A 27,544-nucleotide genomic window follows, 5' to 3' on the forward strand; every position below is an offset into this window, starting at 1 on the left:
CCTAATTAGGAAGTTCCTGTAATAATTCAGTGATGAAAATTGCATTAAGGGGTAGTGACTCTAAGTTAGAAAGAGGGGGTAATACAAGAGAAATTGTGGAAGTAGAATCAAGAAAATTTGACAACTTGGATATATGGGTGAGTGAGAGTGAAATCAAGGATTACTCTAAGGTTGTGGACCTGATTGACAAGAATGATATTGGTGCCCTCAATAGAGAGAGAAAAGTGAGATAGATGTGAGGGTTTAGGGAGAAAGATTTGTTTTTTGGATATGCTGAATTCACTATGACTATGGGACATCCAGAGAACTTGGTGATCATATCTCAGAGAAGTTTGTGATCAATTAATTAATTAACTATCAAACATATATTAAATATTTATAATATGCAAAGAACTGTGCAAAACATGAGAAATATAAATTGAAAAATGAGATAGTCCTTGTTGTCAGGGTTATTCTTACATTTTACTGGAATATAATGTGTTTACAGATGAGTAAATATAAGATACAAATAAAAAAAGAAAGTGATTTCAGGATTTGGATGCAACTAAACTGGGAAAATAAGAATAGACTGTGGGCTCAGAAGAAAGAGTTGGACTAAGATATAGAAATCTGAGTGTCAACTTCATAGAAATGGTAATTGCCCCCATGAAAGCTGATGAAATCATGAGAGAATAATAATAGAAATAATAACTTGCATTTATATAGTGATATGAAGTTTTCAAAGTACTTTACAAATATTTCTCATTATTCCCAGAACTAGGTGTTATTATTTGTACCCATTTATAGATGAGGAAACTAAGGCAGGCAGAAGTTGAATAACTTGCCCGTAGTCACATAGCTGGTAAATGCCTAAGGTAGGATTTGAACTCAAATCTTCCTGACTTCAGATCCAACTGTCTACTATCTACTGTGAGGACATAGGAAGAGAAAAGAAGAGGGTTCAGGATAGAGTTTTGGAGTAAACCAATGATAAGGAGATGAGATGGGGGTAGTAGTCTAGTAGAGGAGAATGTGAAGTCAGACAAATTGGAAAAGACCTAAGAGAGAAAAGTGTCAGAAAATAAACAAACAGGAAGGATAGTGTCCAAAAGAAGAGGTCCAAGTGCTACAAGAAAGATGAAGACTGAGAAAAAGATGTGATATTCATAATATAAAAGATCAGTAGTTAACTTGGTGAGAACACTTTCAGTTGAATGAGATCCTTGACTGGATGCAAGGAGAAAGAGGAAAGGGGTGTAGACTATTTTTCTCTAGATATTTGACTGTGAAAGAGAGGAATTATAGAGAATGATGGCCTGAGGGGATTGTAAGATCAGTGGAAGTTTTTTTTTTTTTTTTTTTTAAATTTTTAAGGATGGAGGAGACTTGGATATTTTTTATAGGCATTAAGAAAAGGAGAACTATATAGAGAGACTGAAAATCATAAAGGAGATGTTTTCAGGGTTAAGCTTATTGGAATAGAGGAGGGAGGAACATTAAGTCAAGAGAACAAGTAGCCATTTTTTTCTTTATTAAAGAATGGAGAAAAGGAGAGTATGTTCAATGTTATAGCTTTTGAGATACATAAGAGGAGCAGAGGAGATTCACACTCAGTAAGGCTCTTTTAGTAAAGTATAAAGTATATTATTCATTAAGAGATGAAGAGGGAAGTTGTGGTAGACTTGAGGAGAGAAGAGAAGCAGAACTACAGGGAGTGGGACAGTCAATTAGGGAAGAGAAATTGAAGGTGAAATTAAGGATGCTGATATAGAAACTGTATTGGAGAACATTAGAATATGGATTGAAGTCCTTAAACAACTATTTACAGTCTAAGCATTGTTTACTGCTTAAATCCATCCCCTTCCTTTTATTTAACCCCATCCTCTTCAGGTTTGGCAACTACGAACCAGAGGGATAATGTTATTTTCCCAAGATCACCTAATTTCTGAGTTGGACTAGATTTGTGATCTCTACTCCTGTACTCTGCACAAATAATAATAATTGATATTTAATATAGTTCTTTAAAATATGCAAAACATTTTATACATTTTCTTACATTTGAATCACAACAACATGTAAGAGAAATACTAAAGCTATGATTCTCATTTTGTTGTTGTTGTTCAGTCATGTCTGACTCTCTGTGACCTCATTTATGGCTTTCTTGGCAAGATACTAGAATGGTGTGGCATTTCCTTCTCCAGCTCATTTCACAGATGAGGAAATGAGGCAAGTAGGGTTAAGTGAGTTGGCCAGGGTTACATAGCTATTTTCTAAGTGTTTGAGGCCAGATTTGAACTCATGAAGATGAGTCTTCTGACTCCAGGTCTGTATTCTGGTGTATTGTCACCTAGTTGTCCCCTCATTTTACAGATGTGAAGCTTAAGACTCAGAGATGATACATGCTAATTAGCAGCGCCTGAGATGGAGTTAGAATTGAGGTCTTCTTAACTCCAGGCCTAGTGCTCTGTCTACTATGCCATGATGTCTAAGATGAAATCTTTAACTAATTTCTTTTTTTTTTTTTTGGAATGTAAAATAATTTATATTATATTAAATCAAAAAAGTTTTATACAAATAAAAGTCAAAATTAGAAGGAAAACAGCAAGTTTAGGGAAAATTTGTAAACAGTTTCTCGGAAAAAAAGTCATATCTCAAACATATAAAGAACTCTGTCAAATCTATAATCTGTCATTCTCCAATTAATAAATAGTCAAAGAACATGATTAGGAAATTTTAAAATAAAAAAATCAAAATTGAACATAGTCATATAAAAATGGTCTAAATTCCTATTTTTTTTCCTTTTTTTAATTTTACTTTTTGTAAAAGGCTGAAACTCTGAGTAGGTGCACTGGAATCAGACAACTGAGCACTTAAGGCTAATTACTTATTGGACAATATTCTATTAGCATATGCTTAGAAAATGGCCCTTCCCACTATTCTGTGCTGGCTCGATCTTTTGGTATCTACAGAGAATTGTAGGAGGGATTAGGGGGTGGAGTAAGACAAGCCAGAGTCACTTTCAACATTGACCTTTGCAAAACCTTCTGTTCCAACTTTTCCCCTCCTTCCCCCTTCCCCCCCTAGAAGGTAGGTAGTCCCATACATGTTAAATATGTTTAAGTATATTTTAACCAATTTCTTTAACCAATCTCTAATCTATTTGAGAATCTACTACTAGTTGCATGTAAAAAAGGCCTCCAGCAGAGACCAATCAAAATGCAGTTAAAGAATGAAGTTATTATTTGCAATGTTGATTATGTCTTCATGGAGTTTTATCATGAATATGTGGAAACTTCCAAATATTTAGGCATTCTACTATAGAGGATAGAATGCTGGATTTGAGAGTCAGGAAAGCCTAGGTTAAAATTGAAATAAGTCATTTAAACTCTTTCTAGAGATTCTGATGAGATCCTTTTCTTTATATGGCTTTTGATGCAAACTGGACTCAGTTTCCTTATCTGTAAAATAGGGAGGGGATAGATATGATGGCTTCTAAGGTATCTACCAGCTCTAATTTATAATCCCATATAGTAGTGATACTAATACCTATAGTGCCTATCTTACTGGTTAGTTATGAGGTTCAAATAGATAATGTATATAAAGAACTTTGTAAAATGTTATGTAAATCTATATTATTATTCTTTGGTCTGGGTCTGTGATTTCAAAGGTATGAGAAACTTCTGGTATGAAAGCTTCCCTCTTAAAGAGCAGAAATTCATCTTCAAATCACAGACTTAGAGATATTCTCAGAACACTTTCGAATGAGTTAAGTGCCTTGGGGTTATTGAGGTCTGATCCTTGCAGACTTATATATAATAAGGATGCTGAGAGAGCAGCTCTCCTCCACTAAATAATCCTCAAGTGCAAGGTTAAACAACAATACAAGAGTTAATAATAAAGACGGGTAAGAGGGATGTGATAAGGCAGCACATGATTCATTGCCTACATCAAGTAGCATAGACAGGAAGTGCTATGAGCTCTAAGCAATCAACTATTCACCTTATGAGAAACCAGACCTTCAGGTGCAATCAGTACTCCCAAACTCATCTTAGCCCCTAAGTTTCTAAAATTAATTTTTAAAAATGAAATTTAGGGACTTCATGTACAAAGATCTGAAAGGATAGGAATAAATGCAAGACTTAAAACATTCAGAGAATTTTAAAAAAGTGTATGATTGTTTTTCCTTCTGTTTCATATCTATTTTCCTGGAGCACCTTGATTTCAAACTTTCCGCTCATCATCATTCAAAGCTCATTTGCATTAGATCTGTCCTTTTCTAATCCCTTGCTCTCATTCTTTATTTGCCAGCAATATATGGCACATATCAGTAGGGATGGGGAGGGGGTTGGGAAACTCCCTAGCCCACTTAATTTTTAGGCTTCACTTGGATGACCCCCAAATAAGGACTCTACTGGGAAAGTAGCTTCTCTCAGAGAAGTTTTCCCTGCCTGAGTCACAGGTTTAGTCTGACATAGTTCAATTTTATCAGTTTAGAAAATCCTTTACAAACAAACATTAGTGGAGTACTTGCTATGGATAAAAATCCCATAATTATGAACTCTGAGAACTTTATTCTAATTTGTCATAAAAATTGGGTTAAAATATTTTCATTTATAGAAATCACATTCTTATTTTTGTAAAAGCTAAAGATCAAAATATTAATATCCAGCCACTGAATAGTGAAAAAGCAGGAGAAGAAATCTCTGAACTCTACATGGAAAAGAATCTCTGTCAGTTTCAGGAATCTTTTTGTCACACTTCAATAAGCTGCTTCATTTGGGGTTTTAGGTGAGTTTTGTTCAAGAAATCCAAATGTGGTTGGAAATGAAGTTTAAGGTCATTGGCTCTATGATGGTAGGGTAAGAGAACGTGAAATAGTCCAACTTCAGTTAAGCTTTCCTTTCTCTGCCTTGCAACAGATAATTTACCCCATTATTAAGAACTAACATGGACAGGGATTTATGAAGGCAATTACTATAAAAAATTAACTGAAATCAGCTCAACAAATCATTGTTACTATATATGGACCATTAACCAAGGCCATGGAAATTTCAAAAACAACTAAGCTAGCTACCTAAGCTATCTATCTATCCACCCATCCATTTATCCATCCATCTATCTATCCATTTATCCATCTATCCATCTATCTTGCTAGATAAAATAATTGCTAAGATCTTTTCTAGTTCTCAAATCAAAGAATCCTATGATTGGGAGATAGAAGATAGCATAGAGATCATTTAGGCCTTGAGGTTCCTATCAATTCTGAGATTTTATCCTTTTTTGTACAAGCTTCCAGGAAAACACAGGGTTGAAGGTTTTACCTTGGAGACCCCCTTTTAGGCTGCGTTCAATACTATTTGGAGACATTTTCATTTTTCTAGAAATAACAATTACTGGGGTGAATTGAGTAAGAGAATCTTGTGATGATATCTTAGGAAGACCTCAGGGGGCCCTCAGGATGGAGTTCCTGATTCCTGAGGAAATGAAACCATTGATTTTTCATTAAAAAAAGGCAAACTGCATTTCCCAACTTTGGTAAATGACAAAACAGCAAGACTTCTGACAGCAGATGTGGCGAGATGGGGCAATAGTACTGTTTGACATTCAGGGAAATGTTTTTAGGTTGGCTAGGAGCCCAAAGTTAAAAACCTTAGAAAGGGGAGACCTGGCATCTGAGTTCTATCATAACTGGAAGCTCACTAACTAGCTGAATTACAACCAGCAAATCAGCTGACCTCCTGTTTCCTAAATTGTTTAAACTAGCTTAATCTGTTCTTGATGAAGCTAGCTCTTTGTAGTCACCATTTTCTTTTCTCTTTGTTCACCAAACATCTCTTTAATAATTCATTCTAGAATTCACTGCCCTGCCTCCCCACTGCCACCAAGCCCCTGACTCCTCATTCCCTTAGATGATTTTCCTCCACTCAAATGATTTTCTCTTTCCATTCCAAAAATCTATATTCTCATGACTTTCCAGACTATCCTTTCTTGCTTATACTTAAGAATAAATGTTTAACAACTAGATTTCTAGGGGATATTACTTTGTGATTATCCACATATAGTTGTAGTGAACAGAGATTATCTAACTTTTAAAGACTTTTATTGTTGATATTAAACCATTTTTTTCAGTTGTGTCTGGGACTCTCTGTGATTCCATTTGGAATTTTCTTGGCAAAGAGACTGCAGTGGTCTGCTATTTCTTTCTCCATTTCATTTTATACATGAGAAACTGAGGCAAACAAGGTTAAATAACTTGCCCAAAGTCATATAGTTAGTAAGAGTCTGAAATCAGATTTGAATTCATTCTGATTGCAGGCTCAGTACTCTATTCACTCCCCCACCTAGCTGAGATTTTACCATCCTCCCAGCCCCCTTTAGATTCTCAGTTTTCTGAGCTTTGTACTTTTTTTTTTGATGGCTCCTATAGTAATTAGGATTAGGGTTTTTACATGATAAATACTCACTAATCATATAGAAATGAAAAATCTCAGTTAAATATAACATACCAACATAGGTCAAAAAAATTAAACTATATAAAATAAGGAAAGAGAAACCTGGTTTAATAGAAGTTTATGACCACACTAGAGAAAAAAATCAAGGGCTAACAAAGTAGGGAAAACAGGGACACTGATACATTGTTGGTGGAATTGTGAACACATCCAGCCATTCTGGAGAGCAATTTGGAACTATGCTCAAAAAGTTATCAAACTGTGCATACCCTTTGAACCAGCAGTGTTTCTACTGGGCTTATACCCCAAAGAGATACTAAAGAAGGGAAAGGGACCTGTATGTGCCAAAATGTTTGTAGCAGCCCTGTTTGTAGTGACTAGAAGCTGGAAAATGAAAGGATGCCCATCAATGGGAGAATGGTTGAGTAAATTGTGGTATATGAACGTTATGGAATATTATTGTTCTGTAAGGAATGACCAGCAGGATGAATACAGAGAGGACTGGCGAAACTTACATGAACTGATGCTAAGTGAAATGAGCAGAACCAGATCGTTATATATCTCAACAATGATACTGTTTGAGGATGTATTCTGATGGAAGTGGATCTCTTCAATAAAGAGAGCTAATTCAGTTCCAACTGATCAAGGATGGACAGAAGCAGCTACACCCAAAGAAAGAACACTGGGAAATGAATATAAACTGCTTGCATTTTTGTTTTTCTTCCCGGGTTATTTATACCTTCTGAATCCAATTCTCCCTGTGCAACAAGAAAACTGTTTGGTTCTGCACACATATATTGTATCTAGGATATACTGTAACCTATTCAACATGTAAAGGATTGCTTGCCATCTGGGGGAGGGGATGGAGGGAGGGAAGGGAAAAATTGGAACAGAAGTGAGTGCAAGGGATAATGCTGTAAAAAATTACCCTGGCATGGGTTCTGTCAATAAAAAGTTATTTAAAAAAAAAGGGCTAACAGAGTAGATTTCAGTCTCTATCTGAATCAATCATGAGTGATATGACTAGACAAAAGATTCAACACTCTATTAAGATCTATTAACAGAAAGTATCTCAGTGGCTATTTAGTGTAATTATAGACATTTATAAATGTTCTAAAATATTCAAAGTATTATATATATAGGAATATGCCCATTGTTGAATCCTACAAAAGTCCTACGAAAGAGATAATACAGGTATCATTATACTCATTGTATAAATGAGAAAAATCAAGGCTGAGAGAATAAGGTGAGTGACATCCTCCTGATGACATGCCTTATGTGGCGTGGTTTTAAGTCCACTTTACCATTCTGTTCATTCTCCCTTGGAGACACTCTGGTTTGCTGTTTTTTGAAACTATGGCCTCCAGAACTGGACATAATACTCTCAATATAGTCCTACCAGTAAAGAGGCTTGCTTTTTCTGGACCCTGTGTTTCTATTAAAGAAGTTTAGGATTACGTAAGGTTTTCTGGCTGCCACATATTGTTGGATCATAATGATTTTGCATACTTGAGTCTGTTTTATATTAACTGCCATTAAACCAGGTTGTCCCATACTTTATATTTGTAAAGTTAATCTTTGAACTTATATAGTTATTTTATATCTGACTGACTGAAACATACAGGGGATTAGTCTTACACCTCATTTCTTCCCTTTCCATATTCTATCAGATGCCAAGTGTGGGTGTTTCTACCCCAGATAAATTCAAAGAGATCCCATTCAGCCTTCCCTTAGTGCTGCATATGGAGAAATGAACTTGGCACTATTAGGTCTGATTCCAATTTTGACTCTTTCACTTCTTTTGGCAAGTCTTTTTAGCCCTCTTGTTTTCATTTGTAAAATGAGGTAATTGGGTTAGATAAACTCAAAGATCTACTCTAATTCTCAATATATAATCATATGATTCTATGATTAATATGTCCACAACCCTAGTTCAGATATTTACATTACTTGCCTAGCTCCCATTTTAATACCTTCCTAATCAGTTTCTTTGTCCTGCTTTGCATATGTATCTACATTTATATCCATATTTAGTATCTTTACATGTATATCTATATCTATATTTATCTATTATCATCTATCAATATCTATCAATCTATGATATCTGAATCTATGTATCACTCTCCCTCTTTACATCTATCACTTATGAATCTATGTTTGATTCTCCCTCCCTCTAGCTATCTATCTGCTGTCCATCTGTCCATCCACTCATCTGTCTGTCCAATCTGTCTATCTGTATTTCCATCTATCTATCATCTGTCTGTCTATCTGTATATCTATCTACCTATCTACTTATTGGTATATCTACTTCGTGGTTGATTGGAGTGTCTATCTGTCTATCTGTCTGTCTATCTATCTATCTATCTATGAAATTATCCTAGAGTAACAGAGGACCATTAAAGATTTTTGAATAGGAGCATGAACATGGTCTGAGAAATGCCTTAGGAAGATATTTCGATAGTTTTGTGGAGGATGGATCAGAGGGAGGGGAAAATTGAAATCATATGAAATAATGTAGAACATTTAAAATAAATTATTAAAAGCAAGGTGGAAGGGACTTTATAAGGGAGTAGAAGAATGAGGGGTGAAAGTGAAACAGAGGGAATGAGTGAATGATTGGAAGGAGGACAGTATGATAATTTAGTTATTTTGGAAGGTGATGATAAAAATAGTCATCAGTTAAGAAATAAAAGAATTGACTATTCCCATGAACATACAAAAAAAGAAAATATTCTGAAATGCTGAACTTGTATAAAATGAAAAAGATTATAACTTCATTTTCAAGTTATGCTACTGTGGAAAAATTCATGAAAGAATTAGAAAATCCATCTAGAAAATATATTTGAAGTATGTCAGCTTTCTTTTCCCCTATGAACCTTTATCAAGGCATCAACAAATAGCATGCATTTTATATATTTATTGGACTTTTCAATATTGCCTTAATCTTTTTTGTTCCTAGCATCTAAATAATGAAAATAGTATCACAAATTAAAAAATAAAACCTCTGTCTGTCTGCCTCCATGATTACATCATGTAGCAGCACATTTCAGCCATTCCATTTTAGTTTATTTCCACCCATTTTCATTTCCTCTCTTCTATTCCTCCCTTTACTTTTCTGTCTTTTAATAAAATCCTTTGTCTTTTGATTTTCACAATCTATTTTAAATGTTTTAAATTCTCTTACATGATTTCAATTTTCCTTTCCCTCTGATTCATCCTCCACAAAACTACTAATATATCTTCCTAAGGCATTTATAGACCATGTCCACTCCCCTGTTCAAAAAATTTTGGTGATTCCCTATTGCCTCTAAGCTAATTACCCATTTAAAGCATTTAATAATATTCTTTTCTATCCTTTTTCATATTATTGCCTTTCATATTATGTTCTAGTTATCTGATCCACTGTTATCAGAAGTTGACATTTCATTTCCCATCTCCATACCTTTTCCATCAGCCATCTCCTCTTGTCTCCATGTACTCCAACCTCAATTTCATGTCACTGAATTCTTATCTTCTTGCTAAGATTTGGTCATATGTGGAATCCCTTAACTTATAAGGATGCTTTCTCTCTTCAAATTATCTTGTTTTCTTTTTTGTGTCTATGACTTATGCATCTCCTGTCCCTACCCCACAAAATTCCATGAAGTCTGAGATTGTTCCTTTTTTATTCTTTTCTCCTCAAAACCTAAACTAGTGTGATGCATGTAATATTTGCATAATAAATGTTTGTTGAATTGAATTGTTACTCACAGCTCTCATATACCTTCCAGGTAAGAATAAAAAAAAATCCTCTAGATTGTACTTACCTGTGAATCCTTGATCTCCTTTATCTCCTTTAGCTCCAGCTTCACCTCTAGGGCCTGTTGGGCCATTATCCCCTTTGATGCCTTTCTCACCCCGGGGTCCTGTGATACCTGAGCATAGAATATCAAGTGAGCAAACTTACCTTGGGAACATGGGTAAAATAGCGGTGAGCATTCTGGAAACAGGAGGCCATGGCATGGAGAAAATGAACAAATTCTAAAGTGAAGTTTTAGCTCATCTGATTATTAATATCATTTATACCGGATACTTCTCTGCAGAGTGAAGTAATCCTTTGAGGCCTTTCCATTTCTGGTACATATCTTTCCCATGTACATGAGGGAGAAGAGAGTATCTTTGGTTATTTCCACTCTATCCTACCTCCCACACAACAAAGCTCTCTATGCTTAAGATCCTAGATTCTAGCAATAACTGAGCAAGTTTAGGAAAAGGCCTGGGGACAAGGAACTTGGTAAGAAAGAGTCAGTTTTAGTTTAACCTAGTTCCTTCTCTTTTCCTAGAACTTTGGAGATAGATTAGCGGGAATCTCTGGTTTAATCTAACTACAAAGTTATATCAATAGCCATAAGGAAATTAGTTACCAGCAGGTCCTTGTTCCCCTGGAATTCCCTTTGGTCCTTGGATGCCTAGTATATATGAAAAAAGAAGAAATTCAATCATTATTCTCTAATTCAGGTCATCAATAAATATTTATGAACATTGTGTTAGATGTTGTATGTATACAAAAATTTAAAAAGCATATGGAAATAGAATTGCCAATAAATTACAGCATACATGAAACTGAACAATCAAGTTTGTACTTGATGTACCTCCCTCATCTTTTTGTAGAGTTGGGGGACTTTGGGTGTGGAGTGTTGTATATACTTGTTCAATTATTTCAGTCATGTTCGACTCATTTTACATTTATCAAGCTGATGCAAACAAGGTTAAATGACTTGCCCAGGGACACATAGCTAGTAAGAGCCTGATATCTTCCCGACTCCATACCTGATGCTCTGTCTACTGTGGCACCTAGCTGTCTATTTTATATACTATCAAACACAATCAATATGTTTATTGCTAAATAGCTTTTAATTTTTTCCATTTCTTAATTTTTGTTATTAGATAGTTCACTGGACAGGATAGGGGAAAAAGATATATTTATAATGTATAAAAACTATAGTATCAACATATGTAAGAAAAAAGATTAACACTAAAAGATAGCATGTAGTAAGTGGCAAGTAAGAATTACAGAAAATAAGTGTTATTAAGATGTCAGTGGAGGGAGAGAATGTAGTAGGCTGAAAACAATAAGAGAAAGTAAAAATACAGTAGAGCACCAGCTCTGGAGTGAGGAGGACCTGAGTTCAATTCTAGCCTCAGACACCTAACACTTACTAGCTGTGTGACCTTAGGTAAGTTACTTAACCCCAATTATCTTGGGGGGAAAGAAGAAAAGAAATTATTATGTAATAGGTGAGATTTGGATTTATATTAAACTTGAACAATGTGCAGGATTTGGCTAGGTTGCTAGAAGTGTGGAGAGCATCCTAGATGAGTGAACAGTGTGAGCAAAAGCTAAGAGGTGCAAAAGCACAGGGCTTGATGAGAAGATGATGAGTCCATTAGATTGTCTGGAATACCCATCAGAGTAGATGCTTCTATTTACATTTCTCTTGTGCTAGCTAGGAGATCAGAAAAAAATCCTTTATTTGTTCATCGTGGAAATTCATTTCAGAAAGAATGAAGTTGGGTCTTCTCTAAGAGTTTATTTATATCTTTGTACAATAGGCCCATCTTTCATTTACCTGCTGCTCCTTGGCTCCCTGGTGATCCTTTAGGTCCAGGTTGTCCTGAAAGGAAAGGCAAATCAATCATGAAGTATTAGTGCCTGAAAAAAGGACGTCTCGCAGCATTAGAAAGGCACAAAATATATGGATGCATACCTGGAATTCCATCCCTTCCAGAGGTTCCTTTTTCTCCTTTTACACCTGGCAATCCGGGTAATCCAGCATCACCCTTTTTTCCCTGGGGTCCTAGACAAAAAAGGAAAAACACCAATAAGAGTACAAAAAATGATAAATACATTCTCTTGTCTTGTGACAATTACTTGTGCAAGTTTAAAACACCAGCTTTTCTATGAAGCTAAAATCAAATTGATCATTTCTCTTTCCTGTGAACTCCAGTCACCAACATCACTCATCATCACTTGTCTGCTTTGGACTGTGAGCTGTCTCTTCATCTCTCTTTACTGTTAGAAGCCAGTTGAGAGTTAGATAGTTTTCTTCTTTGTGTATCCTCAGCACTCAGAATGATACCTGGCACATGATAGACCCTTAATCAAGTCTTCTTGAAGGATGTGTGCATCTGGGCTTGTCACAGTTGTAACATCCAGACACAAGGATAAATGACAGAAAAATGGGAATCTTTATACTGGAGAAGAGAATTGTAATAGGAGAAGCCCTGACCTAAGAGTTAACCATAGAAACTAGATTCAGCTCAGCCCTGCCACCTACTAGGTGACCATGGTCATTTCATTCCTTTGAGTCTCAGTCTCCTTATCTCTAAAATGACAGAATTGGATTAGATAATTCATGATGAAGGGTAGTCTTTCTGACTTTGATAGTATACAATTCTATGCTATGAAAAATGCAGCTAGGTGACATGATAGAAAGAATACGGGACCTGGAGCCAGGAAGGGATGAATTCAAATTTGGCTTCAGATAACTCACTTATATCTACCTCAGTTTGCTCAACTGTAAAATGTGGATCATAATAACACCTATGCCACAGGGTTGTCGTGAGAGTTAAGTGAGATAATATTTTCAAAGTGCTCAGCCCAATGCCTGACATAAAATAAGTGCTTGATAAATGCTTGTCTCCTTCCCTTAGTTTCTTTCTTTTTTTTCCTTCCCTCCCTTCTTCCCTCCCTCCCTTCCTTTTTCTTTTTCTTTCTTTCTTTCTTTTTTCTTTCTTTCCTCTCTTTCTTTCTTTCTTCCTTCCTTCCTTCTTCTTTCCTTCCTTCCTTCCCTCTTTCCCTCCCTCTCTACTTCCCTCTTTCCTTCCTTCCTCCTTTCCTTATTTTCCTTCCCTCCCTCTTTCCTTCCTTCCTCTTTTCTTTCTTTCTTTTCTTCCTTTTTCCTTTACCCTTCTTCTCTCTCTCTTCATCTTTCTTCCTTCTTTCTCACTCTTCCTTCCTTTCTTTCTCACCTTTCCCCCTTTTCATCTTTCTGTCCTTTCCTCTTCTTTTCTTCCTTCCTCCTTTCTTTCTTTTTTCTTCCTTCCTTTCTTTTGTATTTCTTCTTTTCTTCCTTCTCTTCTTTCCTTCTTTGTCTCTCTTCATTTTCTCCCTTCCTTCCTCCCTCCCTCCCTCTGTTTATATTTTCTTTTCTTCCTTACCTTCCTTCCTTCCTTCCTCTTTTCCATCTTTCTTTTCTTCCTTCCTTCCTTCCTTCCTTCTTCCTTCCTTCCTTCCTTCCTTTCCCTTTTCCATCTTTCTTTTCTTCCTTCCTTCCTTCCTTCCTTCCTTCCTTCCTTCCTTCCTTCCTTCCTTCCTTCCTTCCTTCCTTCCTTTCCCTTTTCCTTCTTTCTTTTCTTCCTTCCTTCCTTCCTTCCTTCCTTCCTTCCTTCCTTCCTTCCTTCCTTCCTTCCTTCCTTCCTTCCTTCCTTCCTTCCTTCCTTCCTTCCTGATAAAGGGCTGTTATATGGAATAAAATTGGAGATCAGGCTTGATTCATTTAAGTTCAAGGTGCAGAACCTTAAGAACAAGGTGCAGTTGGTGATGGTTAAAAACTACAGCCTGGAAGATTTCAGATTAAACTAAGAAAGAACTTCTAAACCACTATAGCTGTCAGTTTCCCCTTACTGAAGGGTTATAGCATCAAAAGGTAGTGGATTTAGAGCTAGAAGAGACTTCTGAAGCCATCTAATATAATTTTTTAGATGAGGAAAGCAAGACCTAGGGAGTTTAAATGACATGTTCAAGGTGCTAGTGAGCCAAATCAATAAACATTTATTAAGTATTTACTGTGTGCCAGGAACTATACTAAACACTGGGGATAAACAAGCAAAGAGAAGGATAGTCATTGACCTGTAAAAACTAACATTCTAATGGAGGAAGACAACGAAGAAAAAGCAGCAGAAAAGAAGTTGGGAAAGGAAGTTATCCATAAAAAGAGAAGTTATCCAAGTCAAAAATCAGAAGCAGAACCAGAAGAAAATTGAAGAGTCTCTCCTGAATGGAAGTCCCAGGAGAAAGTTGCCAATGGGAGAAGGGAATTGGCCTAGAGAGGAATGGTCTAGATTGAGAAGACTCAAGGAAAAATGGATAGTAAACATCAGAGAACATCAAATGAAGGCCATATAGCCCTTTTTTAGAGTTTCTTGTTTAGATAAGAATTAGACTAGATACGACCTCTGAGAAATCTTACATTTGTGATACCCCATGATTCCTTGGGGGTTGAGGTCCATGTCATGCTTCTTTGTATTCCTCCCATGCCAGTTCTAGCATGTGCAAAAACTAAATAAATTCTTGATTTATGAAAATAGCAATAGATTAGGAGTTAGGAAGCTTGGTTCTAGCTTGAGTTTTTAGCTATGTGAAATTGGACAATTCAATCAATTTATTGTAAAACAAGGTAAATATACCAAATCATCTCCTAAGTTCACTTAACTCTAAAATTCTATGAAACATATTATTGTTATATTCACATTATATTATATGTATTCATAGAGTATTTTATTATAGTGTTTTTTACAGCTATTGTCTTATTTTCCCCTCACATTAATCCATGAGGGCTTTATATATAGACGATGAGACTGAGGTTCAGAGGAGTTGGGTTACAGATTTCAAAGTCACTGTGATTTGCTGAGATTTGGAGTTTGTTCCTAGACATCTAGTACAGAGATGTCTCCCAATAGCTTAAGCTTCCTCAACATTAATTACTTAAATAATAAAAAGGGAGTCACATGGGTCTTGGTACATATTGTCACAGGGTAGTTCTTGTTTTCTAAACACTCAAGGGAAGAATACTGTTCTTAGTTCCTCCAAGACAGTGATTCTCAAACTTTGTAGTCTTAGAACCTTTATATTCCTAAAGTTATTAGGAATCCTCCAAAGATTTTTTGTTTATGTGGATTATATCCATTGATATATATATATACTCTGTTAGAAATGAAAACATTTGGTTATTTTTATGAAAATAGTTTTGACCTCATGGATCTTCAGACTATACTTTGAGAAACCTTGATCTAGAATTCATCTTTCTTAAGCATCCTCAGCAGAAGCAGAATTCAATGGTTTGTTCCTTTTGTCTAGATTATAGGACAAGTTATGAGTTAGCTAATTAGCATTCATTTACTTATATGCCATCGTGGTTCTAGGGAAAGTAAAAGGTTCTGAATAGTTTCAGTGCCATGGGGAAATTGCCCCTAGTTCCCAGAGCTGCTTTCCAATATAAATAAATCTGAAGCAACTTCCCCTTTCTTTCATGGGTGGCTGTGGTATATGTGGGTATAGTGGCTTAGATTCTCTGGACAAGCTTTTCAAGTAAGAGTTGGAGAAATTGTGATTCTGTGATTTTTGCACCAGACCTCAAGTTCTAGTTAGAAATCCGTGGGAATGACTGCTAGGCAGCATAATGCTGGACTTGGAACCAGAGAAAGCTGTATCTAGCTGTGTGATCCGGGGAAAATTACTTAATCTATGTGGTGCCTTAATTATCCCCTGTAAAATGGGGATAATAAAAATATATAATAAAAATAATAATACTTCTTTCACAGGATAGTTGTGATGATATAATGAAATAACCTGTAAAGTACTTTGCAAACTTTAAAGCATTATATAAATGTTAGTTATTAGTAGCATATATTTATTTTATTATAGATAATATCTGCTTTCAAGAAATAGTAGTAACAAAGAAAATGGTTTTTGTTGTTGTTGTTGTTGTTGTTGTTGTTGTTGTTGTTTGTGGGTTTTTTTTTTTTTTTTTGGCTGAGGCAATTGGAATTAAGTGACTTGCCCAGGGTCACACAGCTAGGATGTCTTAAGTATTTGAGACCAGATTTGAACTTCAGGGCTGATGCTCTATCCACTGCACCACCTAACTGCCCCAACAAGGAAAATGTTGAAAGATTAAGTGACAAAAAGGAAGCCTAAAGAATTTAAGGAAAGGGAAAGGAGCAGGCCTAAGGCTTAGTCTGGTCATGGGAGAATTTAAGGACTCATTGTATGTAATTTTTGTTATATTTGGATATAATAATAATCATTGTTATTATTGTTAGTACTAACTTGTAGAGCTCTGCCCTCTCTTACCAATTGTCTTCCTTGACCCACTGGCAGTCCAGCAAAAGGTGAAAGAGAGCAGGGGTTCAGAACTTCTTTACCATATTGTAAGGATGACCTTGCATCCAGGGATGTTTGGGAAAAACAATAAATCTGTGCCTTGGAATTCTATACCTGGAAGTTGGGAAGAGAACTTTTAAAGAATTAATAAGATTGGCTGGGAACAGATGTTTGGATTGCTGATGGTTCTTGGAAAAGCACCCACAATATTGGAAATACTCAAATTTTCCTCTCTGCACAATGGTTTGCTATTGTCTAGACAGTACATAGTACACATTGGAGTCACTTAATAAATAATGGATCCAAAGATTCTTGCCTTCAGAAAGTTTCATCTATTTATTCCTAGAATTGAATGTCAACCAAATCAAGAGTTATTTATTGTTGATTTTATTGAGCAGCTACTATATGCAAGGTCCTCTGGAGGACACAAAGATGAATAAGATACAGTCCCTCCCCTCGAGGATATTGCAATCTAACAAGAAAGATAAGACATCTTTGAAAATAGAAGGCAAGGTATACTGTGTATTAAATGAATAGCACAGATAGTACATGCAACAGAAAGTCAGAGGAAGAAGATGAGCGGGATCAGAGGTGAGGCTTCTGACTTGGCCTTAGAAAACATGTGGAAATTATTTGGTGGGAGGGGGGAGGTAAAGAGCCCCCTCCCCAAAAGGGGGGAAAGTACAGACAAAGGCAAAGAGGGAAGAAAATACAAGGCTTGTTGCTGAGATGGTTAATATAGAGAAGTCTTCTAGGGAAATAAGACTAGATTGGGCTATATTTTGTGAAATTTCAAAAAAGAGGTTCCAACATAGCCTTATGAAATTTATGAAGGAGTAGAGGAAACAAGAGTAGACCTACCTGGAGAGCCTGGATCACCTTTGCTTCCTCGAAACCCTGAAACAGAAAGTTTTATATGTCACAGTCTCTTCTGTATCATTTTGGATATCTCTTCCACAGAGCTCAGCTTTATCTAAGCTAAAAAAAAGATCTCAGCCTTTTAGAAAGATACATAGAGACACCATACTCCCCAAGAATACATTCTTCTGGTAAGTTTGGATCCTAGGCACATATAATCTCTTGTCTATACTGAATATATTTTTGAAGAGTGTTTTCACTGTGGGTGGTCAAAACACCCTAAGTGAAGAGAGATTATTTTGATAGCTCAATCAAATTTTTTTATTTTTTGCATTTTTTTCTTATTGTACTAGCCACCTAGGAAGAAATGTTTGGTGTGTGGACTAAAGAGCTGTATGAGTAGTAATAAATTTTTTAAAACTTTTTTTTGCAACTTTTTTGTTTGAATTTATGTAAACACAAACTGTGTAAATTTATTTTCATGAGAAGGAAGAGTTAAGATACTTTTCCTTATAGGGCAAAGATCCCTGGGATCTTCAAAGTTGGAAAAAGGATATTTTCAGTGAGAGTTTCTGGCTTGGAAGGGAAAAGACTTTCTCTTCACCCTCTCTATGAAATCTACAGATCTAAATTTCTTAATTTCTATTCAGACATTCTGGATTCAGATAGAATTGACCTCTGTGTCTTTATATAAGGAGAATGTCTCATTCAGGACTCTAAACTATAGAATCCTAAGAAAGCCAAGAATAAACATCATTAGTTTAAATGACTTTGTTGATGTCAGTGCAAAATGTGTTGATAGTCCAAACCTACAGGAAATAGCATCTGTGAGGTTTATGGTATTTGATAATAATATCCGATTTCTCATGTAATAAGACTAGCAAACTGTGCCTTTAGCTCAGTCCTATGGGCTTTATAGCTCCAAATTCTGGTTCTGAATAGGGAATCATAAAGAGATTTCGGTTGTTCTTATGTGCATCATTTTCTTTTTAGAAAAAAAAAACTATTTAAAATTCTCAGTTCCAAATTTACTCCTTCCCCTACTCATCAAGAAGGCAAAAAAAAATATCAACTATACATATGAAATCATGTAAAATCATTCTATAATAGTCATGTCATAAAAAAGCAAGAGAAACAAACGTGAGAAAAATATATTTCAATTGAAACAGTTAATCAGTTCTCTCTCTGGAGGTGGATAGCATTTTTCATCATGAGTCCTTTGGAATTGTATAGACATCACTCTGAAAGCTCAGACATATGCCCCAAAAGTCCCTAGCCTCTCTTAATAACTTAATAAAATTGAAATTTTAGCCATTTTGTATTTTTAACCAAGAGTATTTCTCGGAGTGATAGGTTTCCTAAGATAGGTATCCACAAAGACACAGGGATTTTTTTTTTTTTTTTGGTTGATTCTAGAACTTTCATCCAAGTATCAAGAATACTCATTCTAGGATTAAGGAATTTGGCAAATAAAGTCAATGTTTACCTTCTCCTTTTGAATTTATAGATTCATGCCCCTATTTTTTTTTTGGTTACTGTAATCAGGCTTGCTTTGTGCAGGACTCTGGAGAAAGGGGAAATATATTTTACCTGGTCTTTAAGCAGTGATAACCATGGTTGTCAGTGTTATATAATGTAACATTCAAATGTAAGTTCCTCAGAGGTAAATTCTGCAACTATGTTTCCTTTTTAAAAAAAATTCTCAGTATATTGTACATAGTAGATACTTAATAAATGATGATTTAATGAGTAAAAGATGGAAAATATTAAGCCCTTGGAGTTACTTTCTCTTTTATACTCCTTATATTATATGTATCCATAAAATGATCTCCTTTCTAGAGATAAGGGCCAGAATCTGGCTTTTATCTTGTTTTAGCCTCATAAATTTCAACCTAGGTAGGGACCAAAGAGAGAAAAGACAAACTTTGTTATAACAGTAGTGAAACTAAGGTCCAAGGTGTCTAAAATGCTTGCCTACCCCAAAGATACATGATGAATTAAGGATGGATCCAGGAATCCACTTCACTCAGTTCTCCTTACTCATAGGAAGATGATTTTCCAGCAGATTAATCTGTCTATGTTCAGTGTTCCCAAAATGAAACAGATTTACCAATATAAATAAAGGATTTACTTCTTTCTCTTTCTTCTTTGAGTAGCCATTGTGACAAAGATGAAAGGGACCAGAGAAAGAGTAGAGAAAAAAGATATGGCACTTACCTGCGTTCATAGTAATGTTATCTATCCTTCCACGTAATTCTTTCTGACTGGCCTGCACCTCAGTGATCCCCTTTTCAATTTCTAGAAACCACTGACTCTCTTTCTTGATGCTGAGAGGTGACTGGCTGGACAGCATAGAGGAGAAAGATGGACTTGATTGGTCCACGGAGGATTCCAGGGTTCCGTTGGGAATGACCAGCCTCTCCAGTGTTAGCAGCCAAGATCTCTGGGAAGTCACTTCTTTCTGTAGACTCAAAACTACATATATATGCTTCTTATAGAACCTTAATATTCATTCATGACATTAATGTATGACTTTCATATTTTCATATTTCCCTAGGAAGATGGAAGACCTAGGGTAAATCAACACTATGGCCCTCCTAATACCCAAATCATAGGATCATCGAGGCTAGAATTATAATGCATTTTATAGCTCCAATCTCCCTTTATTTTATATTTATGGAAATCGAGACCACAGAGGTTTTTTATTTGTGAAGTGCTAGCCACAAAGAAGAAAATAAATTATAAAAGGATGGTTTATTGGGATGGTAAATTTAATCCCCCTTCACCTTGACCTTAATGAGGCATTTATAAGCTGATTGTGTGCATATGAGTCTCTTCTTTCTTTTTCAAATATCAGTTGGCAAGGCCACCTCATTTTTGTTCATGCTGTGTCTAAATCATTATCAAGCTTTCCAGTTAAGAGAACAGTTCCCTAAGCCAGGAGTCATGTTGATATAACAAGTCCTAGGGATGATTGTTTAAATGGCATTCTCACATGACCACAGTTTGATTTACATCACTTGATCTAGTCCTTGGGACTTAAAATGTAGACCCAATCTTCTTAGAGTGGAGACCACAATCCAAGTCCATCATGAGTAATTGAGGACTATTAAAAGTTTTCATTAGCCTTCCCAGTTCTTCCTTTATGACTCCCTAGTATGTCAAGAAGCAAACCCTGAGGAAGGGTTGATGGATAGCTTTTTACTGTACCATACTTATCATTGCTCATGCATGATATCTGTTTCTTGTACTAATTTCAGCTGGAATGCTGTCAGCTTCCCATCATAATGGCTTCATTATCAGGACCTCTTCCCAATTCTCTATTTAATCTTGGTGTTTGAGAAGAACCCATTAATACCTCAAACTCACTCCTCAACAAACAAACAAAAGTTGGAAATCCCTGACTTTTGAAATGGGTAGATTTTGCAATATATTATGTCAATGGGTACACTAACAACCTGCTAATTCAGGAATATACCTGGATTATAGTTATAACTGGTCTATATAAATTATTAGAGAATCCAAATAGTAAAAGAATTTTTAAAGAAACATAAAAGTGTAATCTTCAAGAACATACAGTAATCCCAACTAATTTAACAAAGATTGCTAATAGAAGCCTTAGAGGGATTGCTAGCAGGGGTCCTCAAACTTTTAAATAGGGTGCCAGTTCACTGTCCCTCAGACTGTTGGAGGCCGGACTATAGTAAAAAACAAAAACTTTGTTTTGTGGGCTTTTAAATAAAGAAACTTCATAGCCCTGGGTGAGGGGGATAAATGTCCTCAGCTGTTGCATCTGACCCCCTGGCCGTAGTTTGAGGACCTCTGGAAGAGCTATTTGTAGTTAACAAATAAATGTCCTATAAAATATTTGAAAATAATTTGCCCTAAATTTCCTTTTCACTTCCATTCACAGCATTCATTTGCTTAAACTAATGTTTTATAAAGTAAATTAGGATCCTATGATCTGTCTAGTCATTGTCTGAACTGGTCCCAAATTCCAAAGTAGGTGGCTGTAATAATTGATGAATTTTCTATCTAGCAAATTTTCTATCATCCACCAGAATTGAGATGGAATTGGATGATCCCTTGAAATGATTAGTCTAAAAAAGCCTTTATATTTGGTTAAATAATTCAATTAAAGAAGTACAGATACACACATACACACACACATGTATACGCACTTATCTTTTTCGAACTCCTGAGACCATATTGATTTCTTCTGTTTACCCAGTGACTTGGACAATAAAAAAGAATTCTTTAAATTTCCTAGATTAACAGAAACTTGTGCCACAGCAAACATCATTCTCTAACATACAGAGCTTGTTTCCAAGAAAAACAGTTACCTTGTATTGCCAGAAATCCCACACCTGCTGTAAACAGCACTAGGTAGATGATTATTGCAGAAGTGATGCAATTCCCTCCACATTTTTTCTTGGGCTTTGACTCTAAAATAAAGAGAAGAGAAGGCTGATGGGGGACTGAGCAAAACAGTCTCTAAAAGTATGCAGGATGTAATTTCTAGTGGTCCCAGCCACAAAAGCATCTGGTTTACATTTGACACTAAGAGAAAGATTCAGGTATATAAGAGGCTGGAAAAGCACATGTGTCCTAGAGAATTATTTAGGTGTCTCCTGTTCCTTCCAAGACAGGACTGGGAGAACTACTTAGATTGAAATGTCTGGGTAAGCCACCCTCTATTGTTCAAGCCTCTCCCCAGCAAGATCTTCCAAGTCTAGGTCCAGGTCCTAAGTGTCTTTTGCATTCCATGTATAAATACAGAGATGAGCCTTGACTGATTCCTATAACTACCAGCCTTCCTTTCACAATGCCTTTAGCTCCTCATTTTTTATTTTGGTCTACTTTAAAGGAATGAATATATTTTTAGCATTGGTGTTCCAGTGGAAAACAACTTCTCCAACATTTATCATTATCTTTACCTGCCATTTTAGCCAATCTGATAGATGTGAAACAGTACCACAGAGTTGTTTTAATTTAAGTTGTTAAATTTTAATTTAATTTTTTCATATGACTAAAACAGCCTAAATTATTGATCTGAAAAATTTCTATTCATATCCTTTGACCACTTATTAACTAGGGAATTTATGACTTTGACTCAGTTCTCTATATATTTTAGTAAGGCCTTTATCAGAAACACTGGCTATAAAAATTGTTTCCCAGCTTTCTGTTTCCCTTCTAATCTTGGTTGCATTGGTTTTGTTTGGGCAAACCCTTTTTAATTTAATGTAGTCAAAACTATTCATTTTGCAGTTCATAATGCTCTCTGGTTCTTTTTGGCCATAAATTCCTCCTTTCATCAAAGATTTGACAAGTAAACAATGTCTTGCTTTCCCAATTTGCTTATACTATCATTCTTGTCACTTTAATGCTGAACCCATTTTGACCTAGTTTGCATATCCAATTGGTCTCTTTCTCTATTATATTCATGTAAGCACCCAGAGATATAAAATTTCCCCTAAGAACTACTTTGGCTGCATCTCATACATTTTGGTATGTCATCTCATTATTATCATTTTCTTGGATGAAATTATTGATTATTTCTATGATTTGTTTTTTAGTCACTTACTCTTTTTTAAAAAAAAAATTATAGCTTTTTATTTACAAGTTATATGCATGGGTAATTTTACAGCTTTGACAATTGCCAAACCTTTTGTTCCAATTTTTCCCCTCCTTCCCCCCACCTCCTCCCCCAGATGGCAGGTTGACCAATACATGTTAAATATGTTAAAGTATAAATTAAATACAAAATAAGTATACATGTCCAAACAGTTATTTTGCGGTGCAAAAAAGAATTGGACTCTGAAATAGAGTACAATCAGTCTGTGAAGGAAATAAAAAATGCAGGTGGACAAAAAAAGAGGGATTGGGAATTTTATGTAATGGTTCTTAGTCATCTCCCAGAATTCTTTCACTGGATGTAGCTGATTCAATTCATTACTGCTCTATTGGAACTGATTTGGTTCATCTCATTGCTGAAGATGGACAGGTCCATCAGAATAGATCATCATATAGTATTGTGGTTGAAGTATATAATGATCTCCTGGTCCTGCTCATTTCACTCAGCATCAGTTCATGTAAGTCTCTCCAGGCCTTTCTGAAATCATCCTGTTGGTCATTTCTTACTGAACAATAATATTCCACAATATTCATATACCACAATTTATTCAGCCATTCTCCAATTGATGGGCATCCACTAAATTTCCCATTTCTGGCCACTACAAAGAGGGCTGCCACAAACATTCTTATACATACAGGTCTTTTCTGCTTCTTTAAAATCTCTTTGGGATATAAACCCAGTAGTAACACTGGTGGATCAAAGGATATGCACAGTTTGATAACTTTTTGAGCATAGTTCCAAATTGCTCTCCAGAATGGCTGGATGTATTCACAATTCCACCAATAGTGTATCAGTGTCCCTGTTTTCCTACATCCCCTCCAACATTCTGTATTATCTTTCCCTGTCATTTTAGCCAATCTGAGAGGTGTGTAGTGGTATCTCAGAGTTGTCTTAATTTGCATTTATCTGATTAATAATGACTTGGAGCATCTTTTCTTATGGCTAGAAACAGTTTCAATTTCTTCATCTGAGAATTGTCTGTTCATGTCCTTTGACCATTTATCAACAAGAGAATGGCTTGATTTCTTATAAATTAGAGTCAATTCTCTATATATTTTGGAAATGAGGACTTTATCAGAACCTTTGACTGTAAAAATGTTTTCCCAGTTTATTGCTTCCCTTCTAATCTTGCCTGCATTAGTCTTGTTTGTACAAAAACTTTTCAATTTGATATAATCAAAATTTTCTATTTTGTGATCAGTAATGATCTCTAGTTCTTCTTTGATCATAAATTCCTTCCTCTTCCACAGGTCTGAGAGGTTAGTTTACCTCCTATGTTCTGTTATGGAATATTATTGTTCTGTAAGGAATGACCAGCAGGATGAATACAAAGAGGACTGGCGAGACTTACATGAACTGATGCTAAGTGAAATGAGCAGAACCAGGAGATCATTATATACCTCAACAACAATACTGTTTGAGGATGTATTCTGATGGAAGTGGATCTCTTCGATAAAGAGAGCTAATTCAGTTTCAATTGATCAAGGATGGACAGAAGTAGCTACACCCAAAGAAAGAACACTGGGAAATGAATATAAACTGCTTGCATTTTTGTTTTTCTTCCCAAGTTACTTATACCTTCTGAATCCAATTCTCCCTGTGCAACAAGAAAACTTTTCGGTTCTGCACACATATATTGTATCCAGGATATACTGTAACCTATTCAACATGTAAAGGACTGCTTGCCATCTGGGGGAGGGGGTGGAGGGAGGGAGGGGAAAAATCAGAACAGAAGTGAGTGCAAGGGATAATGCTGTAAAAAATTACCCTGGCATGGGTTCTATCAATAAAAAGTTATTTTAAAAAACTATCCTATGTTCCTCTAATTTATTTATAATCTCATTCTTTATGCCTAGGTCATGAACCCATTTTGACCTTATCTTGGTGTGTGGTGTTAAGTGTGGGTCAATGCCTAGTTTCTGCCATACTAGTTTTCAATTTTCCCAGCAATTTTTGTCAAACAGTGAGTTCTTATCCCAAAATCTGGGGTCTTTGGGTTTGTCAAACACTAGAGTATTAAAGTTATTGCCTGTTTTGTCTTTTGAACCTAACCTGTTACTTACTCTTTGGGATTAGATTATTTAGTTGCAATTAATTTTTGTCTCTTTTTCCATGGCCCTTTTTATATGTAATTTTTATTACATCATGATCTGAAAAGGATGCATTTAATATTTCTGCTTTCCTGTATTTGATTTGAGATTTTCATGTCCTAACATATAGTCTATTTTTATATAAGCGCCATTACTGCTGAGGAAAAGATATATTCCTTTTTATATCCATTCAATTTTCTCCAAAGGTCTACTATATTTAAGTTTTCTAAAGTTCTACTTGCCTCCTTATCTTCCTTCTAATTTATTTCTTGTTTATTTTGTGGTTCAATTTATCTAGTTCTGAAAGAGGGAGATTGAGATTCTCCCATTCATATGGTTTTGTTTTTTTATTTCTTCCTATAACTTACTTACTTAATTTCTTCTTAAGAATTTGGTTGCTATACCACTTGGTCCATATATATTTAGTATTGATATGACTTCATTATCTATGGAACCCTTTAGCAAGATGCAATTTCCTTCCTTATCTCTTTTAGTTAGTTCTTTTTTTTTTTTTTCTTTTGCTTGGTCTGACATCAGGATCACTACCTCTGTCTTTTTTATTTTAGCCGAAGCACAATATATTCTACTCTAGCCTTTTGTCTTTATTCTGTGTGTATCTTTCTACTTCAAATGTATTTCTTGTAAAAAATATGTCATAGCATTATGGTTTTTAATCACCTTTTCTATTTCTTTCTGTTTTGTAGGAGAAAATATTAACATTCACAGTAATGATTACTAATTCTATATTTCCTTCCATCCTATTTTCCTCCATTTATATTTTTCTCTCTTGTTTCACCCTTTCCCTCCTTACCAGTGTTTTGCTTCTGACCTCTACCTATCTTAATCTTTCCTCCCTTCTATCAATTCTCCATCCTTTTTTTACCCTCTTCCCCTGCTACTTCAGCCATCCCTTCTATCAGACTTCCCTAATTTTTTTTCTTTCTCCTTTTCCCTCCTACTTTCCTTTAGGGTAAGAAATTTGTATGTTATCCCCTATTTGAGAAAAATATGATGAGATTAAGATTCAAACAATGCTCACATACCTCCTACCCTCCTTCTTTCCTCCTACTATAATAATTTATGTACCTCTTCACATAAAGTAATTTATCCCATTTAACATTCCCTTTCCTCTTCTACTACCTTTTAACTTCTCTTTTATATCATCACATCAAAATCAAGTTTTACCAACCCCCTCTATCTATGAACACCCCTTCTAACTGCCCTAAGAAAGAAATAGCTCTCAAGAATTACAAGTATCATTTTCCTGTGTAGGGATATAAACATTTTAACCAATAAATAACATTTTTTTCTTTCTTGTTTACCTTTTATGCTTCTCTTAAGTCTTGTATTCTAAAGATCAAATTTTCTGGTTAGCTCTGGACTTTTCAGCAGAAATGATTGATTCATTGTATGCTCAACTTTCCCCTGAAAATATTATATATTCAATTTTGCTGGGTAGCTGATTCTTGGTTGTAGTCCAAGCTTCTTTGCCTCTAGAATATCATATTCTAGGCCTTCTGAATCTTTTAATGTGGAAGCTGCTAAGTCCTGGGAAATCTTAATGATGGCTCCTTGATATTTGAATTGTTTCTTTCTGACTGCTTGCAGTATTTTGTCTTTGACCTTATAATTCTGGAATTCTGCTATACTATTTTTTGGAGTTTTCATTTGGGGTCCCTTTCAGGAGCTGATCAGTGAATTCTTTCAATAACTATTTTATCCTCTGCCTTTAGGATATTAGCACAATTTTCCTTGATGATTTCTTGAACGATGTCCAGGCTCTCTCCTTCTCTCTCTCTCTCTCTCTCTCTCTCTCTCTCTCTCTCTCTCTTTTTCTCTCTTTCTCTCTCTCTTTCTGATCATGGCATTCAGATTGTTCAGGTAGTCCAATAATTCTCAAATTATCTCACCTGTATCTATTTCATAGATTGTTTTTCCAATGAAATACTTTACATTTTCTTCTATTTTTTTATTTAAAAACTTTTTTTTATCTGACTGATTCTTGATTTCTCAATGAGTCATTAACCTCCATTTATACAATTCTAATTTGCAATGAATTATTTTCTTCATTTAGCTTTTTTATCTCTTTTTCCATCTGGCCAATTCTACTTTTAAAAGAATGGTTTTGTTCAGTGGATTTTCCTTTGATTTTGCCAATTCTATTTTTCAAGGAGTTGTTTTCTTCAGTATACATGCTTTTTTCCCATTTCACCAAATCTACTTTTAAGGAGTTGTTTTCTTCAATATATTTTTGTGCTTCCTTTTTCCAAGCTGTTGACTACCCCCCCCCATAATTCTCCTACATAGTTTTCATTTCTTTCCTCCATTTTTTCTATTTCTCTTATTTTATTTTTTAAATCTTTTTTGAACTCTTCCAAGAGAAGCTTTT

General features: G+C 35.3%; 1 protein-coding gene across 1 annotated transcript in view; it reads right to left on the bottom strand.

Moving 5' to 3' along the window:
• MARCO (macrophage receptor with collagenous structure) overlaps positions 1 to 27,544 on the bottom strand; it is a 54,496-nt gene that overhangs the window by 19,068 nt on the left and 7,884 nt on the right. The window contains exons 2-8 of the mRNA XM_051985758.1: positions 21,774 to 21,875; positions 19,648 to 19,905; positions 17,434 to 17,469; positions 12,176 to 12,265; positions 12,038 to 12,082; positions 10,832 to 10,876; positions 10,235 to 10,342 (exon numbers count right to left, since the gene is read on the bottom strand). Of these exons, the coding sequence (XP_051841718.1) occupies positions 10,235 to 10,342; positions 10,832 to 10,876; positions 12,038 to 12,082; positions 12,176 to 12,265; positions 17,434 to 17,469; positions 19,648 to 19,905; positions 21,774 to 21,875 (684 nt within the window). The remainder of the gene's footprint in view (positions 1 to 10,234; positions 10,343 to 10,831; positions 10,877 to 12,037; positions 12,083 to 12,175; positions 12,266 to 17,433; positions 17,470 to 19,647; positions 19,906 to 21,773; positions 21,876 to 27,544) is intronic.

This window comes from Antechinus flavipes, chromosome 3, assembly GCF_016432865.1.
Source record: "Antechinus flavipes isolate AdamAnt ecotype Samford, QLD, Australia chromosome 3, AdamAnt_v2, whole genome shotgun sequence".
In the NCBI taxonomy this organism is placed as follows: domain Eukaryota; kingdom Metazoa; phylum Chordata; class Mammalia; order Dasyuromorphia; family Dasyuridae; genus Antechinus; species Antechinus flavipes.